This window comes from Rhinolophus sinicus, linkage group LG11, assembly GCF_036562045.2.
Source record: "Rhinolophus sinicus isolate RSC01 linkage group LG11, ASM3656204v1, whole genome shotgun sequence".
Lineage (NCBI taxonomy): Eukaryota > Metazoa > Chordata > Mammalia > Chiroptera > Rhinolophidae > Rhinolophus > Rhinolophus sinicus.
This window is the reverse complement of record NC_133760.1, coordinates 32,605,691-32,626,143: the sequence shown is the minus strand read 5'-3', so window position 1 is coordinate 32,626,143 and position 20,453 is coordinate 32,605,691. Positions and strand designations below refer to the sequence as shown.

At 48.2% G+C, this 20,453-nt stretch overlaps 3 protein-coding genes across 12 annotated transcripts in view; 2 read left to right on the top strand and 1 right to left on the bottom strand.

Moving 5' to 3' along the window:
• Positions 1–12,796, top strand: part of SLC7A6 (solute carrier family 7 member 6) — a 29,932-nt gene extending 17,136 nt beyond the window's left edge. For all 5 annotated transcript variants that reach the window (XM_019756569.2, XM_019756548.2, XM_074314686.1 and 2 more), the window contains exons 5-12: positions 2,768–2,893; positions 4,855–4,999; positions 5,636–5,759; positions 5,976–6,079; positions 7,268–7,364; positions 9,950–10,099; positions 10,219–10,402; positions 11,009–12,796. In XM_019756569.2, coding sequence (XP_019612128.2) covers positions 2,768–2,893; positions 4,855–4,999; positions 5,636–5,759; positions 5,976–6,079; positions 7,268–7,364; positions 9,950–10,099; positions 10,219–10,402; positions 11,009–11,103 — 1,025 coding nt within the window. In that variant the 3' untranslated portion in view covers positions 11,104–12,796. The remainder of the gene's footprint in view (positions 1–2,767; positions 2,894–4,854; positions 5,000–5,635; positions 5,760–5,975; positions 6,080–7,267; positions 7,365–9,949; positions 10,100–10,218; positions 10,403–11,008) is intronic.
• Positions 12,797–14,149: 1,353 nt separating this feature from the next.
• Positions 14,150–19,335, bottom strand: SLC7A6OS (solute carrier family 7 member 6 opposite strand). Its single transcript, XM_019756620.2, has 5 exons — positions 19,098–19,335; positions 18,698–18,976; positions 16,598–16,801; positions 15,519–15,639; positions 14,150–15,127 (listed from the first exon to the last, which is right to left on the bottom strand). The coding sequence occupies exons 1-5, from the start codon at positions 19,290–19,292 to the stop codon at positions 14,997–14,999; spliced, it is 930 nt and encodes a 309-aa protein (XP_019612179.2). The 5' UTR covers positions 19,293–19,335; the 3' UTR covers positions 14,150–14,996.
• An 11-nt stretch (positions 19,336–19,346) lies between these two features.
• The window catches only part of PRMT7 (protein arginine methyltransferase 7), a 39,501-nt gene continuing 38,394 nt past the window's right edge, over positions 19,347–20,453 (top strand). Inside the window, exon 1 of one of the 6 annotated variants that reach the window (XM_019756490.2) lies at positions 19,347–19,467. The gene's annotated coding sequence lies outside the window, so the exon portion shown is untranslated. Of the gene's footprint in view, positions 19,588–20,453 lie in introns of all 6 variants that reach the window. The other 5 variants (XM_019756442.2, XM_019756482.2, XM_019756453.2 and 2 more) reach the window with 5 other exon arrangements.

Sequence of the window (20,453 nt, the reverse complement as noted above, 5' to 3'; positions counted from 1 at the left end):
GGAGGGTTCCTACTCCTCCCTGTTGCCTGTGGGAAAAGGGAGCTGTGACTGTCAGCGGAACTAGGACGATGGCTTCAGATTGCCAGGCCAGCTCCTCAGCAGAGAGTATGAGGCGCAGGTCTGTCTGAGGGAACATGTATTATTCAGGGTTACCCTGAATTCACCCTACTCCTGGCCTTGCTCCCTTTTATTTTTATTGAGAAAGAAGCCCAAGTGCGTGGTAAATAAGTCCGTGTATAAAAGGGAAAGCCCCTCCCTCTCCAAGCTGTAGTCTTCCTCCCCGAGGGCAGCTCCTGTGCCCAGGCTCTTCTGTACGCTGCCAGCTGGTCTTTCAGAAGGCGCTCTGCAGGGACGTCCGGGAGGTGCTGCCTTCACTCATTTCTTCAGCACGAGGCATTGAGTTCCCACTGTGCGCAGAGAGGACATTTGTAACAGGGTGGGGGGAAGGAGGAGCAGAAGCCAGAGGAAGTGGCTCTCGGAGGCGCCGAGCAGGATGTCAGCTTCTCTCCTGTCTCGTAGCCACATCTTGATGCTACAAACCAGGCGCACAGTGAGCACAGCCACAGTGTTGGGAGACCGTCTCTTTCTCTGTGTGTGTGTCCATCTTTTCTCTCTTTTTCTTCCCTTCTCTTTGTCTCATCCTCCTTGTCTTTGCCTCCTGTCTTTCTCCTCTGTCTCTGTCTTCTGTGTATTTCTGTGTCTTTCTCTGTCAGTCTTTCCCTCACAGGCTGTACACTCCTCACTTCTTCTTTCTGTAATATGCCTTCCTTCCTCTGCTTTCTTGAGTTTGTTGTTGTCGTTGTTCTTCTATTACAAGGATTTGTATATGACCTTGACTTGCTGTGGCCCTGACTGCTGCTATTAGATTCAGTCTCTCGGTATCCCAACTCTGTGTTCCTGGGAGAGACAATCCCGTCGGCTCAGCTTGGGTCCAGTGTCTGGCTTGATCAGCCACGATAGAGGAGGGAGAGCAATTAATTCCCAAGAAGGGCCCGGCAGGTAGGCAGGTACCTCAAAATATGTTTACTGTATTGCACAGGGGTCTGTGGCTTACTGGTGGCTATTAACTAGAGAACCCTTTTGTTAGCTGATCTAGGATTAGCCCCACATAGATTACTTTGATTAGCAGGGCAGGTCCCTGGGAAGATCTGTCAGCAGCATGCATTCCCTTGGTCTTCCCCCTTCCACTGACCATTGCCCCCCAGCCCCCCCAACCCCCACCTTATAGGACTTACTAGCACCTGTGTCACTTTCCAGAGTACTGACTGAAAGCTCCTAAAGAATCTTCGAGGCTGTTCAGTCACCCATGTTTATGTCCACATGCTGGTCCTAGGCGTTCCTCTCCATTTGAGTTGGGGAATGTCCAACTTTCTGACAGGTGCCTTGCTCCAGGGAATTGGTGGTTAGGTGAAAATCATCACCACCTTGATTCTAACCAGGGTTCATTAGTTCCTGTCTTTGCTTGACATTAAGCCTAAGAAAATAATTTGCTTTTGTTTCCCCCTAAGAGTTATCCCCTTGGGGAAACACCACCCAAATACCTGAGGGAGAGAGCTTCACATGACCAAAGCATGAGACCTGAGCTGCACTGGGAAGTAGGAGTGCCGTGCAGTTAAGTGGGGAGAGCGCTCAGTGAGTGGTGGCTGGTATATTTGGGGAAAGTCTTACAGAGGAAGTAGGGGTAGAGCTAAACCTTGAAAGTGAGAGTTCCTGTTGTTTATGGCAGGAGGAGGAGGGGAGGCCATTTCCTTTCTGTGTAATGTGGCACCAGTAAAGAGAGTCTGGCTGAAGGAGAGCGTGCAAAACGGGTAGGAGTAGGTAGAGGTGGTCTGGAGGATGAGCCCAAAATATTTTGTAGTAAAATTTGAGGTTCACATAAATACTCCTGTTGGAAGCTAGGGGCAGTAATTAGAGGTGTTGCTTGGAACCCCTTGTATCTTCCCGATGGATCAGAGCAGTCCCTATTCAGCTGGGGTAAGGTGCTGGGATCCCCAACACAGGGCCCAGAATCACTGACGTGTGAAGACCTGGAATGGAAATCCTGCAGTGCTGACGGGAGCCTAGGGAACACACAAGTGAGCTCAGGACCCCACGGACCCCACAGAGAATTGGGAGGTTTGGATAGAAATGGGGGTGGGGAAGATCAGTGGGGTCCATGTGAGCTTAGGTTAGCCTCTCTCAGTCTCAGTTTTGTCATCTGTAAAATGGAAGTAGGAATGTCTATATTTTGGGGTTGTGACAATTAATTGAGAAGATGTATGTGAAATTGTCAGGCACATGTCAGGCTTTTTATTTTTTATTTTTTGAACACTTACATGCAAAACATTGTTCTTCTAATTCCTAGGTGACCTGCCACCTCCATTCAAATTCACCTCACTTATTAATGGGCCTCTTGTCCCCACTCTCTAATGTGGCCATGGAGCGGTTTTGTGCCTTGGGTGGCTTGGAATCTTGGGAGTCTGAGTGGGGAAGAGTGAGTGAAGTCTACCCTTCCTGGGCATGGGAGGGATTTCCAAAAATGGTTCTGGTTGTCAGAATTTATGAATATGTGTTCATGCATGCCCCTGTGTCTTGGCAACAGTGATGAGACCTTCATGGGCGCTCTCAGCTGGGGCACATGGGGCATGCCCCTCCATTTGCCTGTTCTGGTTCTGACTTGGCCCCTTTGCCTTCGGCAAATCGGGCAGAAGTGATACACTCTAAAGAAAGGCTGGGCTTCTGTGCCCTCAGCTCAAGCCTGCCAGTGACGTGATGGTTTTCCTTCTAGGTCTGCTGACGTTTGTGAACTGTGCCTATGTCAAGTGGGGCACATGTGTGCAGGACGTGTTCACTTACGCCAAAGTCCTCGCGCTCATTGCCATCATTGTCATGGGTCTCATTCAACTGTGCCAGGGTAAGAAGGGCCCGAGGGGGGAAGGAGGGTGGCTGACTCCAGGAGTTCCCTGGGGTTCCCTGAGGAGGACGCGGGAATCTGTTAGCTTCACTGCTCAGCTCTTTCATGTACATGCTAAACTGCGTCAGTGAGAGCAAGAGATCTGTTCCTGGGCCCCTTGGGCCAGGCTGACTTGGCCAGATGAACATGAGTCAGCCCTTCCCTCAGAGCTGCTTTCCCTTGGTCGAGGCTGGGAGCACTGTGATAAGCCAGCCAAGGACCTAGAGCTTTTGAAATGTGGGTCATAATTAGGTCATAAAAAGAATCAGCAGGGATAGAGTGAGCCCTGCTCTGCCTCCTGTTTTGGTCTGTGATTGCCAGGCAGTGAGTAGGATGACGTAACCCTCCTTGAGAGGGTGGGAGGGTGTGTGGGGGGAGGAGATGGGGTGTGGAAAGGAGCTGTTGTTTTCAGCCTTTACTTTTCATCTGCACTTGCTCTTATTCAGCATTCCCTCCCAAAGTCAGCCCTCAGAAAAATATTAAAATACTGTGAGGTTGGCACTGTCTTTTCTGCAGTTTGACTTTAGGAAGCTTTTTTTATTCCTGGATTGGAGCAAATTGGCTGTGAGGATAACAGGCCTCCCAAGATCTCCTGAGCCCTTAGAGAAATCCTGAGGTGTCCTCAGGGCGCTGAGATCCCCATCTCTGACCTATTGGATCAGACTGGTTGGCTTGGAGTTGAAAAAGGCATGTTTTTAAGAAGTACCCTGGGTGGGGTGGCCAGTTAGCTCAGTTGGTTGGAGCGTGGTGCTGATAACACCAAGGTGGCTGGTTCGATCCCCGCATGGGCCACTGTGAGCTGTGCCCTCCTTAAAAAAAACCAGAAGTACCCTGGGTGATTCTTAGGCAGCTGGTCTAGCACCTTTGAGCACATGTCTCAAGTTAGCGCAGCTAGCCGTCTGGATATCCCTTGGAGCCTCAGAAAATCTTGGGATCAAATTGGGTAGTTGAGTAATTCTGTCCCCCAAATCTGTGCCTTAGGGACCCACTTCTGTGTGTGATGACTGACACCCCTGGGGCATGGGCATTTCTATTCTCCCTTCTCTTGCTGTATACCCAGCTCTTTTTGCACATTGGGGGATGGGTCTAGGCTTTCTGCAGGGAGTGACAGCAGGCTTCCTTAGAAGTTTGGGTCTTGTTAGACACCCGCAGTGTGTCCAACAGTTCTCTCTCCTGGCGGCTGGGTGCTGCTTCCTCAGCTTTCAGGTCTGTAGTCTCTGGAAGAATAACAAGGAGAAGAACAAGTTCCTAGGCTGGCTCTGCAAGAGTGTGGCTGACCCAGATCTACCCCAGCCCCAGTGAGCGATGAGAGCCCAGTTCCTGAATAGCCTGTGATCTCCTGGCCCACTCAACCACAGCACTGCAAGCAGAGCAGAGTTCTCTCCGTGAGACTGAGGAACCCATTTGACCAGAGTACAAATAGTGTGGTCTGGGCCAGGAGAAGTAGTTCCACAGGAAGTGGAAATGTGACTCCTTTATGATAAACAGGATTCTTTCTAAAAGTAGAAAGAGCTGTGACCTGCTGTCAGGTCCTTTCAGGAACTGGAAATTCACTAGGGCTTTGGAAAAGGTGTCTCATCAGGAGTCACATCAGAGGGTAAACAGGAATGCCCCTGCTTTTCTGAGATTTTCTAGTTTTACTAAAGGTATATGAACTTTCCGGAGGAAGTGGGGGTGGTGGTAAAATGCAGGGAGCTGGTGGTTGCTGTTCTTTTGGTGTTAAATTATGTTTTTCTCCCCCGCCCCTCTTTCCTCTTGCTTTCCCCTTCTTTTCTTGACCCTCCTCCTTTCTCCTTTTTTTCCATCGTCTCTTCCTCACTTCCCTCCCCATCCTCCCCTTCTCACACCTTCTGTCTCTCCTTCCCTGTTCTCCTTTTTTCTCTTCCTTCTCCCTGAACCCTCACCGACCTTTGCCCCCACAGGACACACTGAGCACTTTCAGGACGCCTTTGAGGGTTCCTCCTGGGATGCGGGAAACCTCTCTCTCGCTCTCTACTCTGCCCTCTTCTCTTACTCAGGTTGGGACACCCTTAATTTTGTAACAGAAGAAATCAAAAACCCAGAAAGGTAAAGGTGGGCTCACCCCCTCACTCCCCAGCTCTCACTCCTGCCGGTAGAGGGCATGCTTGCCCTCTTCCCTCCCCGCTCCCTCCATCTCTCATCCTTCCCTACTCCCTCTGCAACTCAGAGGGATTAGGGGTTAGGATGGGAATGAGTGAAGGTGGGAAAGCCCCTGCCTCCTGGCCCTCCTATTCACACTGGAGGCTCCCAGGGCCCTTCCTCAAGGAGAAGCCCTTCAGTGGGCAGCAGCAGACCCAGCTGGGCTAAGGTGTGAGGACCTCGCCCTCTGGTACTGACCCTGAGGCCTGGGGAGCCAGAAGTTTATTCTGGGCAACCAGTTCCCCACCCTGGCCTCTAGTCCTGGAGGATACTGTTCCTTCTTCAGTGGGACCCATTGGTCCTAGTGTGGGAGCATCAAATACTGATCATGAGTTGTCTTCACAGAGAAGGGTTTCTCTCTCTCAATCTCTCCCCCCAACCCCCAGGGGCATGGGATACAGACCCACCCTAGGCCACATGGGGAAGAGGTGCCTCAAAGACTCAGAGGCCAGGGAACTAGTAAATGTCAGAAAAATCCCTGGGTGAACTTTGACCCCAAGGAGAGGTTGGTACGAGGTAGTCCTGTCTCACTTGTCCTGACAGAAATTTGCCCCTGGCCATTGGGATTTCTATGCCAATTGTGACGCTCATCTACATTCTGACCAACGTGGCCTATTACACAGTGCTGAGCATGTCAGATGTCCTTGGCAGTGATGCCGTGGCTGTGGTGAGTCTCCTGGGATCCCTATTTGTTTATCATTTTATGATACTGAATGGTCCAGTCTCTTTCTGCAGCCAGTCCAGCTCTGCAGGGCGAGGTGGTGGGGCTAGGCCAGAGGGTGGACGGACTGCTCAGCAGTGACTGTTTGTCCCGACAGCCTAGATGCAGGAGGCTTATGAAACCCTGTCCTATGCTGAGTGCCCCTCTGTGCTCTGCCCCCAGACATTTGCTGACCAGACGTTTGGCATGTTCAGCTGGACCATTCCCATTGCGGTTGCCCTATCCTGCTTTGGGGGCCTCAACGCATCCATCTTTGCCTCATCGAGGTACTGTGTCTCTGCTTCACTGATAACAGACTCCACTGTTTAATTCTCTGAGGCCTTAGGTGAGCCCGTAAGAGCTCTTCTTTCCCCTTCTTCCTCTCGGAAATACAGGGGGTGTATGTGTGTGTGTGTGTATGTGTGTGTGTGTGTGTGTGTGTGTGCGCTCGCACGGGCGCATATGCTTGCCTTTACGCAGACGTTTGTGTGCTGGTAGCTCATGTTTCCACCTGAGACGAGGACAGATTGGTAGGAGGTAGAAGGGAGGAAGGCAGTAGCTTGGAGCAGGGACCCTATCACTCACGGTCCAGACTCTAGGCTCCCTGTGGGTTATGAGCCAGCCCCAGGATTCATTCCTTCAGTAAATGATTATTGAGCACTTTGTGTACTAGGTACTGGTACAGAATGACTCTGCCCCTCACCTCACACTGAGGCCTACAGGTAGGCCCCTGCTCTCCTCTCGGTGCAGACTTACCTGTAAGAGCACCAGCCTTCCTGTTGTTTCAGAGAAAGGAGCGGTTCTGCCTTGCCAGGCTGATGCTGCTACCTGGGCGCAAGGTTCCACACTTCCCTTCTTCTTCAGCACTTTGCTTCCTCAGTTGGCCCTTTTATTTGGTGGGTGTTTGGTTGGAGCCATCGCTACATAAGCTTCTCTCATCTCCACTTATAGAAGTCACAAAACAGCTTTTGCCATCTCTTCCTTTTGCCCCTCTTCCTTAGTGGACACATTTCTTGAGGGAGTAGTTTGCATTTCAGCTGTCATTCATTTGGTTACGTATTACACTTTGGCTTCTACTACCTGAAAAATAGTCTTATTAAGGATATCAGTGACCTCCTTCTTAGTCAGCTTTCCGTCCTTATCCTGCTGGACCCACGAAGCAAGTGATGCTGACAGCCTTCCACACTGCTTCTAAAATGATCTGTGGGTGATGGTGGGTTCCATAGCTAAGGGCTGGGAGTGTCAGTGGGTAACAGGGGGTTGGCCATTCATAGATAATGGTGAGGTGCCCCTGGTTGAAGAGGGTGGATACATCTGTGGGTAGAGGGGGTAGGTTGGGCTGGACGTGCACAAACATAGGGTGCTCCTGAAAGACTCCTGTCTGCGTTTTCCTGGGGCTCTGAGCCTACTTTGTCGGAGTGAGGAGTATGGCTGCATGGCTGAGGATCTTGCTGACACATTTGTTATCCCTCCAGGCTGTTTTTCGTGGGCTCCCGTGAGGGCCACCTCCCAGACCTTCTGTCCATGATCCACATTGAGCGTTTTACACCCATCCCTGCTTTATTGTTCAACGTAAGTTCCACTGGGGGACAGTGGGGATGTATGTGTGTAGCACTCCTTCTCCTGATTTTACGAGAAGACTGTTGGCTGGGAGGCATGCTAGCTTCTTGGGATACTTCCTGAACCTCTGTTTCTTCCTTTTTCTTAAAATTATTTGAAAATACAAAAGTAAAACATAGTCATATGAGACAAGGCAACTGCTACAAAAGAATATAAAAATGAATTTGTTGGGCCGGCCCTGTGGCTCAGGCAGTTGGAGCTCTGTGCTCCTAACTCCGAAGGCTGCTGGTTCAATTCCCACATGGGCCAGTGGGCTCTCAACCACAAGGTTGCCGGTTCGGCTCCTCGACTCCCGCAAGGAATGGTGGGCTGCACCCCCTGCAACTAACAACAGCAACTGGACCTGTAGTTGAGCTGTGCCTTCCACAACTAAGATTGAAAAGACAACAACTTGACTTGGAAAAAGACCTGGAAGTACACACTGTTCCCCAATAAAGTCCTGTGCCCCTTCCCCAATAAAATCTTTAAAAAAAAAAAAAAGAAAAAAGAATCTGTAAGATTTTTCTATCTTTTCTTTGAAGTCAATGGCTTCTTGTCCTTCTCGCTCTTCATTTTTTAAAAATTATTAAATCATATTTAGAAAAGAAGCCAGACGACTTGTACAACAACTATCCTAGGGGCCTCTGTTCATATCATAGACATCATAGATTTATATATAGTAGATGGCAGTAGAGTGTTTCATTCCAACAAAATCAGTAAATTATGAAAGTATTCTGACAGATGAAAGAGGACCACCATTTTCTAATTTGCAATATAAGGTGTTATATATATATACACACACATGCTAACAGAGACCCTGAGAAAGGGCTTACTCCAAGATTTGAAAAACAGTTCATTTTTCTTGTCATTAGGTCTTACATGATTTCATTAACTAAGTTTAAATTTTGGATTTATCTGAAATTTCTATTTTGGTGTGTGGAGTGAGGTGGGGGTTCACTTAATTTTTTTCTCAGATGGCTAGCCAGCTTATACCAATATAATTTATTGAATAATCCATTTTTCCACAGTTTTCAAATTTTTATCATATAAAAAACATTAGCTAATTTTTTAGGATACTTCATATGTGCCAAGTATAATGATATACCCCTTAAATGTGTCATCATCTCAACTAATGCTCCCCACCAGCACCAAACTTTATTATTTGGCTTTATATTGAATATCTGAAAACAATGAGGATACTTTAGTTTTTTTCTCCCTCTGGAGTTTTCTTCGCAATTTTGTATGTTCATTTGTCTTGATGAATTTTGGTATTGTTTTGTCAAAATAACAAAAAAACCCTCAATATTTTGATTGGGATAGCATTGAATATATACATTTAGGGGAGATCTGACATCTTGTCTTTTTTTTTTTTTTTTTTTTTTTAAAGATTTTTATTGGGGAAGGGGAACAGGACTTTATTGGGGAACAATGGTCAAATTGTTGTCCTTTCAATCTTAGTTGTGGGGGGTTCTGTTCAGCTTCAAGTTGTTGTTCTTTCTGTCTTAGTTGTGGAGGGCGCAGCTCAGCTCCAGGTCCAGTTGCCGTTGCTAGTTGCAGGGGGCACAGCCCACCATCCCTTGCGGGAGTCGAACCGGCAACCATGTGGTTGAGAGGACAGGCTCCAACCAACTGAGCCATCTGGGAGCTCAGCGGCAGCTCAGCTCAAGGTGCCGTGTTCAATCTTAGTTGCAGGGGGCAGAGCCCACCATCCCTTGCGGGACTCGAGGAATTGAACTGGCAACCTTGTGGTTGAGAGCCCACTGGCCCATGTGGGAATCGAACCGGCAGCCTTCGGAGTTAGGAGCACGGAGCTCTAACCGCCTGAGCCACCGGGCCGGCCCTGACATCTTGTCTTTTAAAGTAATCACATTCCACTCCACTTTTCTCCTCTCAGTACAGGGTCCCACTTCTCTCCCCCAAATGGGCTCTTTTTGTTTTAAATCCTTTGTTGGTAATCTGGGGTGATAAGATAGATAGGGGGAACTCCATATTCTTGAAGTCTAAGCCAATCTGACCTTGTCCCAGGACTCGGGCCCCTGTCTTCCAGGGCTCTTTTGTTCCAGAGGGCAATCTCTGTTATACCTCTCTCCCCAGGGGCATGCATCCATTTTGCTAATCTACATTTCTAAGACCCCAGGATAAGTGAGGTGGTTCTGGAGGAATTTGCCCATTTGTATGCCAGGTAGTTGGGACCTAGTGTAAAGGTCTGGAGGGCACGGTGTTACACATGTTGAGGTTGGTGCATTGAAGTGAGGAGGGCCTCACTGTCTGCCATCAGAAGGGGAAAGGAATCTGGCTTGTGACTGAAGCAATTGCAAAAAGAAGGGAGGCATTGAGTGGAGGAAAGGGCCCAACAGAAGAGGGAGAGATGCCACCTTGAATGTTAAGGTGGAGAATGGAGCTTTCTGATACCAAGGGGTAGCTGAAGAGAACCGGAGGTGATCCGGTGAAGCTGAGTCAACAGTCGGCAGACTGGTGCTGATGGCTGGATGGTGGAGTCTCCTGGGGTCCCTGGTGGTGGTGACACTGCTCACTCCTGCTTCCCCCTCCCCCTCCAGTGCACCATGGCGCTCATCTACCTCACTGTGGAGGATGTTTTCCTGCTCATCAACTACTTCAGCTTCAGTTACTGGTTCTTTGTGGGCCTGTCTGTTGCTGGACAGCTCTACCTTCGCTGGAAGGAGCCCAAGCGGCCGCGGCCTCTCAAGGTCAGTGGCTCTGGGCAGACTAGGAGGGGTGGGCCATCCCCACAAGGTACCTTCTTCCCCATACCCTGTTCCCCATCCACTATCCGCTTTACCTAATATCTCACCTCCCTCCATTTCAGCTGAGCCTGGTTTTTCCCATCGTGTTCTGCATATGCTCCTTGTTTTTGGTGATTGTGCCCCTCTTCGGTGACACCATCAATTCCCTCATTGGCATTGGGATCGCCTTTTCCGGGGTCCCCATCTACTTCCTGTGTGTTTATTTGCCAGAGTCCCGCAGGCCACCCTTTGTTCGGAATGTCCTTGGTAAGCTTCTCTTTGTCCATCACTCACTGGCTGTGTGTGTGTGTGTGTGTGTGTGTGTGTCACTGGCTGTGTGTGTGTCACTCACTCTGTGTATGTCACTGGCTGTGTGTGTGTCACTGGCTGTGTGTGTGTGTCACTGTGTGTGTGTGTCACTGGCTGTGTCTGTGTGTCACTCACTGTGTGTCACTCGCTGTGTGTGTGTGTGTGTGTGTGTGTGTGTGTGTGTGTGTGTGTGATGAGGAGGTGGGGGTGGTGGCTAACAGCTTCCCCCATACTAATGATATGCTGGAGGCATTAGACCTGGCTGCCCCACATGACTTCTTCCCGTTTGATCTTGACATGATCACTTTAGTTCTATCTTCAGAGGCCTATTTTGGGATTAAAACACTAGCTCTTGAAAGTGCAATCCACATAGGAAGGAGTCATGCATCAGACTCTCTGGTTGCGCATGGGACTGGGGACATTGAGGTTTGTTAGGGGTGAAGGGCAAAGCCTGGCACAGGGTACCCGAGGGAGGGAGCCACAAATATGCTTTAAACCTTGTATTCAGGTTGAGGCTGTAGCTGAATGTCAGTTTGCTAAATTCTCTTCTCTATTTTCGTTTAGCTGCTATCACCAAAGTCACCCAGCAGATTTGCTTTTGTGTCCTGACTGAGCTAGATGTAGCTGAAGAGAGAAATGTTGAGAGGAAAACTGACTAGAAGCCAGAGATGAAGTCTCCTGAGGCCTGGAAGTCTGGCTCCCTGTGGCCACAGCCACCAAAGTCTAGATGACAAGACTGTATGGGCCCAGCCCTGTTCTAAAGGAGCTTGTGGGTCCACATTGTGTAAGGGGGTTCAGGGCTGATGGCCTGCTCGGTGGTCACTCTCATTGGTAAGCTGTAAGAGGAGACTCAGGGTCCCGGGCTAGCCTAAAGGTGGGGACATCAGAGGGTGGTGGTAATGGTGGGGCTTGGGGAACGGGAATGGTTATTGAGTTTTGTTCCTGGTCGATGGGTACAGTCCTTACACTTTCTTGGTGTTGCACTGGGGGAAGAGGGAGTGTTAGATAGGTTAATAGCTTTGGCTGGTGGTTTCTAAATATTTGGTATTTGAGGTTTGAACCAGGAGTCTCTATAAAGGAGCTCTTTAGGGGAAGTTTTCCTCTGACCAGGTCCAACCACCTGGCTTTAGAGGACTGAAATGCTGCCATTTTTTCTTCTGTTTCAAAATCCTTCCCTGAGGAGAGGGTTACAGTCCGTTACTTATTGATATTATTTAATCCAGAACACCAATTCTAGCAAAGCATTGATATTCATTCATCTATAGGATGCAATTGGCTGTTTAAAAAATTCAAAGTACCCATAGCCAAGTCACTTTGTCCTTAGAGGTGTCTCTGTGTGGCTGTGGGTCAGACTCCAACCAGATTTTTTGCTTGGTTTTACCACAATCTTCTGTTAAGTCTTACATACAAAGATGAACTTTAGAGATTTTTTTATTCGTGTACATGTTACACTTTAGGACAGATGAACAAATTTGAGTCAGAAGTCTGGCAATACTGCTATTTTGAAGGATAATCCTTTATTTTACTTGAGACCTTAGGTCTTTGTTCTGGTTGATAGAAAGTAAATCTCTGGGTTTCTGGTATGAACTTTAAGAGGACAGAAACTTCTCAAGTTTGGATGGATCACTTGAATTCTTTCCGCTGGCAGTGACTCATGGACCCAAGCCACCAAATAGCTTGCTCCTCTCTGTAAGGGTTGGTGTGAGGGAGTGTTACGCAGCCCCACACAAGCCCTCCTTGGTGCTAGAAGTGGTCATTTTCTTTTTCTGAAAACCTCACACCAGGCTGCATCCTCCTTGCTCCCCGACACCAGGCTTTGTTTACACTGAGCCGCCTTGGTGTGGATTATCAGGATAGCGCACACCTCTCCCACCTGCCTCCTTGTCCAAGGTCTGGTGGGGCTGCAGTCTCAGGAAGAGCATGGTACTTGTGGGGACTTCTCTTTTCTCCCTGTGGAGATCAGGGAAGACTCTGGGAAAAAGCTGTTTCAACCTCAACGTGGCTCGTCAGCAGACTGTATGATTGGAAGTAACTAATTCCGGTGCTCAGGCTGCTCTTCAGCACCGGGTCAGTCCGGAGCAGTAGGTTTGGCCTAGTGGGTGTTCCTGCATGGGTAGCATGGCTGCACTGGATTATACAACTGTCCTATGATGCCCTGAGACCCTGTCATTCTGGGCCCAGGAGAACCTGCTGGCTAGGTACGCTCCATGGGGCTTCTTGTCCTTCGGTTTCAGAATTGATCAATGGTCAAGACAATCTGCTTTTATGACTTTTTCTCTCCACCAAACTGGCCCAGTCTCAGACAAGAGAGTAACCTTGGTCATACTTGCTCAATAAAGATAATTCAGGGGAGCATGCTCATTTGCTTTGGATTCAGGGCATCCATCTGGGAGAACATGGGGGGACAGTCCTACTATCATGGGCTAAAGATTTACACAGAAATTCCTGGCAAAGGAGTCTTGTGCGAAGGTTGACTTGCCTGGACTATGTAAACGTGCCTCCTGTCTGAGCCAAGCTGGCATCTGTCTCAGGGATCGAGAGCTAATCCCTTCAGCAGAGTGCACTTGTCTTGAGGATCCCTGAGCAAGGCTTTAGCTTTCTTCACTCAAGTAAATGACCAGCTAATCCCAGGAACTTGCTGTTTCCCAGTGGCTCCTGGGGGAAGCAAGGGCCTCACACGCCAGGTACCCTAATACTTGCTTAGTGAGCCATGTCATCCACCTCTCATGACTCGATGGTGACTGCATTTTCCCCCTCTGCTGGATGCAGACTATCCCCAGGAAGCCTTCTGTGGGAGGGAAGCCAGAGACTCCTTACAGCACTCAAGCTTTGCTGTGGAATTAATTTCTGACGTTTTTGTTGTCTCCTTCAATCCTACTCCCAGTGTGCTAATCCCTTTTGTAGTGGGTACAGTTCATGAAGTTGTCAGCTCTTTAATGTCGGCAAACCTTAATGCGTACATAAACAACAGTGAGTGCATTACAACGGTACCAAGTGGTTTTTAACCCTTCGTTTCTACGCCCACAGGAGACTAAGATGACTGGTATTGGACACTTAAGTGCTGCCTGTGACTTGCAACGCTGAATTATACTCTTGTGGATAGTTAGGATGGGAAACCAACAGTGTTGGTTTTATAGCCACAAGAGGGCCTGAGTAAATGTACACATAGAATCATTCTGGCAGGTTTATTCCATGTAGATAAGAATTAATGTAGGTAAAGACTTACAGAATGAACATACAGTGAAAGAAAGAGTGAAGGCAGGATGGAAAAGTAGAGATGCGTATGAAATCTTAGAAGTGGGAAGAAGACATATCCCTGTGTAATTCACCTTCCCACGTGATAGTGAGTCTGTGCCACAGGGCAAGAGGGCACATCTTGAACAGAAGGTTCTGTGTATTATTTTCCTAGACCTGCTCTGTCTGTTACAGTAGCTGCTAGCCACATGTAGCTAGTTGTTAAAACTAAATTAAAAATTCAGTTCCTCAGTTGCACTAATCACATTTCAAGTCCTCAGTCACATGTGGCTAGGGGCTACTATTGCATAGCACAGACATAGAACATATTCATCTTTGCAGAAAGTTCTACTGGACAATGTTACACAAAAGCATAAATGGCCAACTCAGTCAGACAAGGCATCTGTGGTTTGGAAAGGGGTAGGGACAAAGAGGTTGATTACAAGATACAAATTCTGGTAACAAAATCAGTCCTGTTGGTAATAGTTTTTATTGATAGTAGTTTTTTGGTGAGTGCTGTGAATAAACATTCCTCACTTGCCTCAGTCCTTAGTGTTTAAGGTCAATTCTGAAACTTCTGTCTTGCTAACTTCCCATTTTTGGTGGGAAGTGGGGAAGGGAAAGAAAGAGGGAGCACAGTGGGAAAACACGTAACATATTCAGATTTAAAAAGTTTTAAAGGAATTACTTGCTCCAATATTTAAAGTTAGTTTTAACTAAACGCAGAATGTCACAGCCACATGGACCCTGTTCCTTGGCACAATGCCAAAGGAAGACAGCAATCCTGATAAACCGTCATCAGTCAGGAAGCAGGGAAGTAGAGACAGCTGTTAATTAAAACCCCTCACAGCTCAGGCAGATTCCACTTCCTACCCTAAGGGCCATTACTGTCCAGTTTGTGCTGCTACAAGGGACCCACTATAGCCCTTCTAGATTCCCTCTATCAAAAGAAACAGGCTTTTACTGGAGGCAGGTGGCCTGATGGTACGGGAAAGCTGAATCTTAGTGGTGACAAAATAGGAGACTCTCCACTTACTGGCTTCAATGTAGAACAGGAAAATGCCTGGACCAGGAAGCTTCATTTTTACGGCATTTTTCCCTCTCAGACTGTAGGGTCACTTTTGATTGAGGCAAAGGGGCCCTACTATTAGTGGAAAAGACACACTCCTTCAGCACAAGTTTTCACTGGCAGGGTGGTGCTGTTGGACATGCCTTTCCTTCCATGTGTTAAGGTAGGAAACCCATTACCAGGACAGCTGATGCTGCAGTCAGAGCCCTCAAGGGCCTGTTAGAGAATCTCATGGGTATCACAGGGTCATCAGTCTGAGTCCAGGTCATGGGGGCTGTCATAGCCAAACTCCTTCTGCACATCCGAAGGGTATTTGCTCCACACCTGTGGTCTGCTGCTGCCTCTTTCCTCGTCACTGAGGCTGTTGTATTCATCAGAGCCTAGAATGAGATAACAGGAATATATTATCATATTACATAACATATTATAGACATTTCCCCAATAGGATATTCCGTAGTTTAATTGTTCCTCCATTAACAAACACCAAAAAATTCTTTTTGTTTTGGCACTTGGAACCTCGCCAATACTCTTAGACTGAAGCCGGGAAAGGGACACTGAGCTAGATGTTTTGAACCCACACCTGAATGACATTACACCTCTACTAGCTTCCCTGGAAAAACTGGTCCACGGGTCTCTTACAACTCCAACAGCTTGTGGTTGAGCTGATGAAGCTCAATGGCAGAGGAAGAGAGACAGTTAAGATGGGCCTGTCAACTGTGCCTGTCTTAGATTCTACCAGTACTTCTCCATCCAAGGCTGCCGTCCACTTACCTCTGGAATCTTCCTCCCCATCACTGCTCTCCTCCTCTGGGTACTCATTGCGCCAGTTATTCTCACTGTTCTCATCATCTTCATCTTCATAAATGTCCTCTGGTTGCTGGTCGTCATTCACCTGCACATCTCGACACAAACGCGAGTATAAGTCAAAACGTCTAAGGTTATGGTCTGGGGGAAGCTATCAGCAGACCGACCACCTTGGAGATGTCATTGAAGGTGCCAGGTGAAACGGAGGCAGCCTGGTGGTTAGACTCACTGCATAAGAGGCTGCACTTAGGACACACAAGAGGGAGATACTGGCCCGACTCCACTCACAAGTCCAGCTCTGGGCACCACATCCCTGATGGGACAGACAACTCCACCAGAGGGGCCTGCACCAGAGTGGGAAGGAGAAACGGCTCTGATGGCAGTGACCTTCAAACTCTCGAAGGGCAGCCCGGTACGAGAGAGATTATACAGATTATGTGTGATGCCAAAGATCAGAACCAAAATCCAATTGTAAGGGTCCAGGTAAGGCAGGAGGAGGGGCTATGCAATGGGCCAGGGTGCCTGAGCTTACTGTCGTGCAGGTGTGGACGAAGACGCTTCTCTCGTAAGAGTGACAGTTACCACCTTAACTTCTCTCATGAATCATTTTAGAATTTGCTTTAAGAATAATGATGTTAGGAAGTTAGCTTTCTTATTCAAGGTTTTCTCTCTTATAAGTTACAATTTTAAAAAGGTTTTGTTCTCATTCATGTTAATTCCAGGTTTTATGTCTTTATTTTGTTATAAGCCCCATCAGTGTTTTGTCCCCTGAGAGTGGGTAGGTATAAACAAGAAAGATGATGTTGCAAACCTTGTAAAGGATTCATTAAGAGCAAAAATTATCAATCTAGACCCTTTTTCCCAGAATTCCCTGAACTAAACCCAGGTTCCTAGAAGCCATTTAGAATAAATTTTTCCTTTTAAGAAGGACAAGACGAACTAAGAATAATGCTGATATCAGGATTGGAACCCCAGGACGGCAAAGTAGCCTGACTAGAGAATCACTTAGGCTCCCTTCTGCCCCTCAGCCTCGTGGGTCCCCTTACCAGCTCCCACTCCTGGCTGTAGGGCTGCACAGAGAGGATGTTCTCAATCCATCCTGGAGTGGCCATCTCCAAGTAGTAAATGTCATACACGTAGTCATCCTGCTGTTCCTCCCAGCGCTCGACTCTTGCTCCATCCTCAGATATAGTCAACCGCTCACGGATCAACTCCACAGAATTGCAGAGGATCACATCGGGGTCAGATGCCTATAAAGAAAACAGCAGATGATAACATGCATGAGATAAAACTTGGATGTTCCAAGAAAAGGCAAAAGTATCTCTATTAAAAAGGGAATGTATAGTTCTTCCTTTGAGATAGAAAAAGATAGCCTCCTACTCTTTTGTGCTTGGCTGATGCAAGACCACGTGTGAAGACTGGCCTGAGGAGAGGGGAGGGCCAGCAGAGCTGGTGAGTCTTCTCCTAGGTCCTCCTGAGCTCCTCTGGTATGATGTTCTCCCCATGGGGATCTGCATTTTGTGAGGCCTCCTATAGGGAGATCATTATTATTCAGCTTCAGCCTCAGGTGTACAGCGCAGTGGTCAGGCATCTACACTGTCCCTGAAGGGGTCTCCCTAATAAGACAAGTGCCCATCTGAACACCCTACAAAATCTTTCAACATTATTACATTCCCCAAACTGTCTTTCGTATCCCTGTGGCAATCTTGTAGTTATCAATTTGTGCTTTCTAATCCCTTCACCTTCTCCCTCATCCCCACCCCCTCCCATCTGGCAACACTCAGTTTTCCTCTTATTTCTGAGACTGTTTCTGATTAGTTTGTTCATTTATTCTACTCTTTCGATTCCAGTTACATACCATTTTAATCACAGCCTTGCCAGCAATGTTATCAACACCCTTTCCCCTGCTAGTCTTAGTAGGCATAAAACCTCAAGTTTGCTTTCAGCTTAAGGTCATGTTTTTAAAATAATTATTCTGTAAACATTTTTGATGTTTATAATTTGTATTGCGTTGTTGGGAAAATCTGTGTTAGTTTATTTACTAGTTTTCTTATAAAATTGAGCTGTTTAATTAGATTCAATTCCACTGAACACTGGTTTATTTTTTTAAAAATTATTTGGTAACTCACGAATCAGTCTCGAATTAGTTTTGGTAAACGATGTGGCTGTAGACATCATACTCAAATTGCTATCCAGGTGTACTGGCACTATGATTAAATATGTTTTGCCTGATGTATTTTGAATTAAAACTTCTTTTTTTTAATTTAAAAAACCATTATAAGGAGTGAAAAAATTTTTAATGTTTCTCAGGCCTTAGGCTCAGAATTTTCTATTTTTATGACCTTACTGCATGCAGACTTTGTTTTTCGGAACTGAGGTACAAAACAAACTTATTAAATGTAGTGTAGTGGGAAGAACACTGGATTAAGCGTGCATTCTGACCTAAATCTGCCTCAAACTTGATATGCTACCCAGGATTACACCTTTAAACTCCTTTTAAGGAGTTTTCCCATCTGCTCTATCTTTACCTTGGTCAAAATCCTCCAGTAATTCCCCATCTCAGGATGAAAAGGCAGTGTGTCTGTAGAAGTACCTACAGGGTCTAACAGACATCCTTGCCCCAAATTCCGTTACTATTGTCACCCAGCTCACTGGGTTCCAGGCACAGTGACCTTAAAAAACACCAAACAGCTTGACAGCCTTTGCGCTGGCAGGTCCTCCGATTGGAATGCCTCTACCCAAGATATCCACAATGCCCTGCCATTCACCTCCTTCAGGTCTTCATTTATTGTTTCAGTGAGACCTATGAAATGGAACCACTCTTCCTGCTTTGTTTTTCCCTCCTTACAGTTCATATCACCACCTGACACTGAGTTTACTTGTTTACTGTTTATCTCCTCTACCTGAATGTTAGGTCCTCACTGTTATATCCACAGAATTTAAGCACAATGCCTGGCACACAGTGGGAGCTCAGTAACTACCTGTTGAATGGATAACCTAATCTGTAAAAATGAGGCTATCAAGCAGGCTGGATCATCCATCAATAAAAGGGGATGCCCTGTGCATCTTCTTAACTGTGTACTGACTTAGGGCCCACACTCCTAATCTGTCCGGAGAAGTACAGCTCTACTAGGGCTTGTACTCACTTTGCAGGAGCCAGCGGCAGCGGCCTCTGGATCTCCTTCTTCGTGAACCAGGTCGAACAGCTGGAAGCCTGCGTCGGCGGCGGCTTCTGGGTTTCCCTGCGCGTCCTCGGACTCTAGGGCACCCGAAGGAATCCCCGAGGATCGGCGGCTAGAGACAACCCTGTAGCGGCCCTCCTGCCGGATCTCCCGAGCCGACGCGCGGAGATCGCGGCGTATACGCTGCTGGCTGCCCCGGGACGGGCGCAAGGCGGCCCGCACGAGCGGCTGGACTGGCTCCTCCTGGAGGGCAGTAGGGAAAGGATGCCGGCGTAAGCAAGGGTTCGTGTGGGGTCAGGGATACAGTTTCATGTCGGCTGCGCCCTAAGATCCCCTCCAGACCGGCTCCATTCCCGCCCAATACCTGGGAGCGCACGGTGGCCACCAACTGGAAGACATTATTCTCTGCTGCTCTCTCCGGACCCTCGGGGGGCGTCTTTTGGGCCACCGATTCGACTGTGTCGTTTCGGAGGCGTTTACAAGCGAGGACAAGAGCTTCAGCAGGCTCAGCACTGCGCTTCCGCTTCACGCGGAGAACAGCTGCCCTACCGGCCTCCATAGTAGTCGCGGAGCACTGTGGGAGACGCGTGGGGGGCCATGGGAGAGCCTTTAAGTTCCGCTTCCGGGCCCCGCCCCCGGCACGCTCAGCCGGCGCAGCGAGGTCCGGCCCCTTCACGCCAGCCGCGGCAATGTGGCGGTGGCGGCAGAAGTGAACAGAGCGGTTCCCGCGGCGGGTGAGGCTCCGGGCGAGTTGGAAAGGTGGGGTCGCGGTTGGAGTCCCGTGTGCAGCGAGCTTCCTGTCATCCCCAGGGCTCCGGCAGCGTGGCCGGGCGTGGGTGTACTCGGGCTCCAGGGTACGCATCTCTTCGGGACTCTCGCCGACCTTTTTGGAGTACACTTGGGGCGGCTAGGAGCTCCTGGGCCGGCCGGAGAACCGGGGTTCCAGGCGGGCCCCGGTCTGCCGTCCTGTCAGGGGATTGCCGATTGCTGGGCCGGTGGTGGAACACCTCCGCGGTTAGGTGGGTCATAGGGCGTACCTGGAGCCTCCCCTCAGCTACAGAGACCTACACCCAGTCATTAGGAGCTCCAAATATCGCACCCCTAATTTAGCCACCGTTCTCTGATTGAGGGAGCTGCTGATGGGCTCGCCTTTCCCAGCCACTGTGGTCTGAATGCGTAGTTGGAAACCAGTTTATTCACCACACACTAGCTAGAGCGGCCCTGTCAAAGGGTAACCTGACCTGGAGATTCTTCCGTTTAAAACCCTTCGGTGCCTCCCAGTGCATTTAGAACAAAATCCAAACTCCTTTCCAAAGCCATCATAGCCCAGTGTGAGTTGCAGTAGCCGACCCTTATTCTCCTGTCATTTCTTTTGCTCAAACTGCTTCAGTCACTCAGGCTTTTGTCAAAGTTTATTTTGTTTCTGCAGCTAGTTGTTTCCACTTTTTCTTGGAATAGTTGGCGTAAGGATTCCTGAAGTACAAGTATTACTCTTCCCCAACTTTTAACCTGACTTATCTTGCAGGTCTCAATTTAAATGTCGTCTTCCTCAGAGTCTTTCATTAACCTTGTTATTCTCTTTCATAGTCATCTTACGTATTTCCTTTCTTGCACTATAATCTGTAGTTGTTTATATTTGGACTCTCTCCCTCATTAGACACTAATATCTAGGAGGCCAAGGACTTCCTCTGTCTTGTTTATGGTTGTCCTCCAGCCAGTA

What these genes read in the sequence shown, in the direction of transcription:
- SLC7A6OS (XM_019756620.2), bottom strand. Translation starts at nt 19,292, where the DNA reads ATGGAGGCCGGTAGGGCAGCTGTTCTCCGCGTGAAGCGGAAGCGCAGT. An exon ending in CTGCCGCTGGCTCCTGCAAA is followed by an intron (nt 16,802 to 18,697) that starts GTGAGTACAAGC and finishes TTTTCTTTATAG; the next exon opens with GCATCTGACCCCGATGTGAT. An exon ending in ACAGCCAGGAGTGGGAGCTG is followed by an intron (nt 15,640 to 16,597) that starts GTAAGGGGACCC and finishes CGAGATGTGCAG; the next exon opens with GTGAATGACGACCAGCAACC.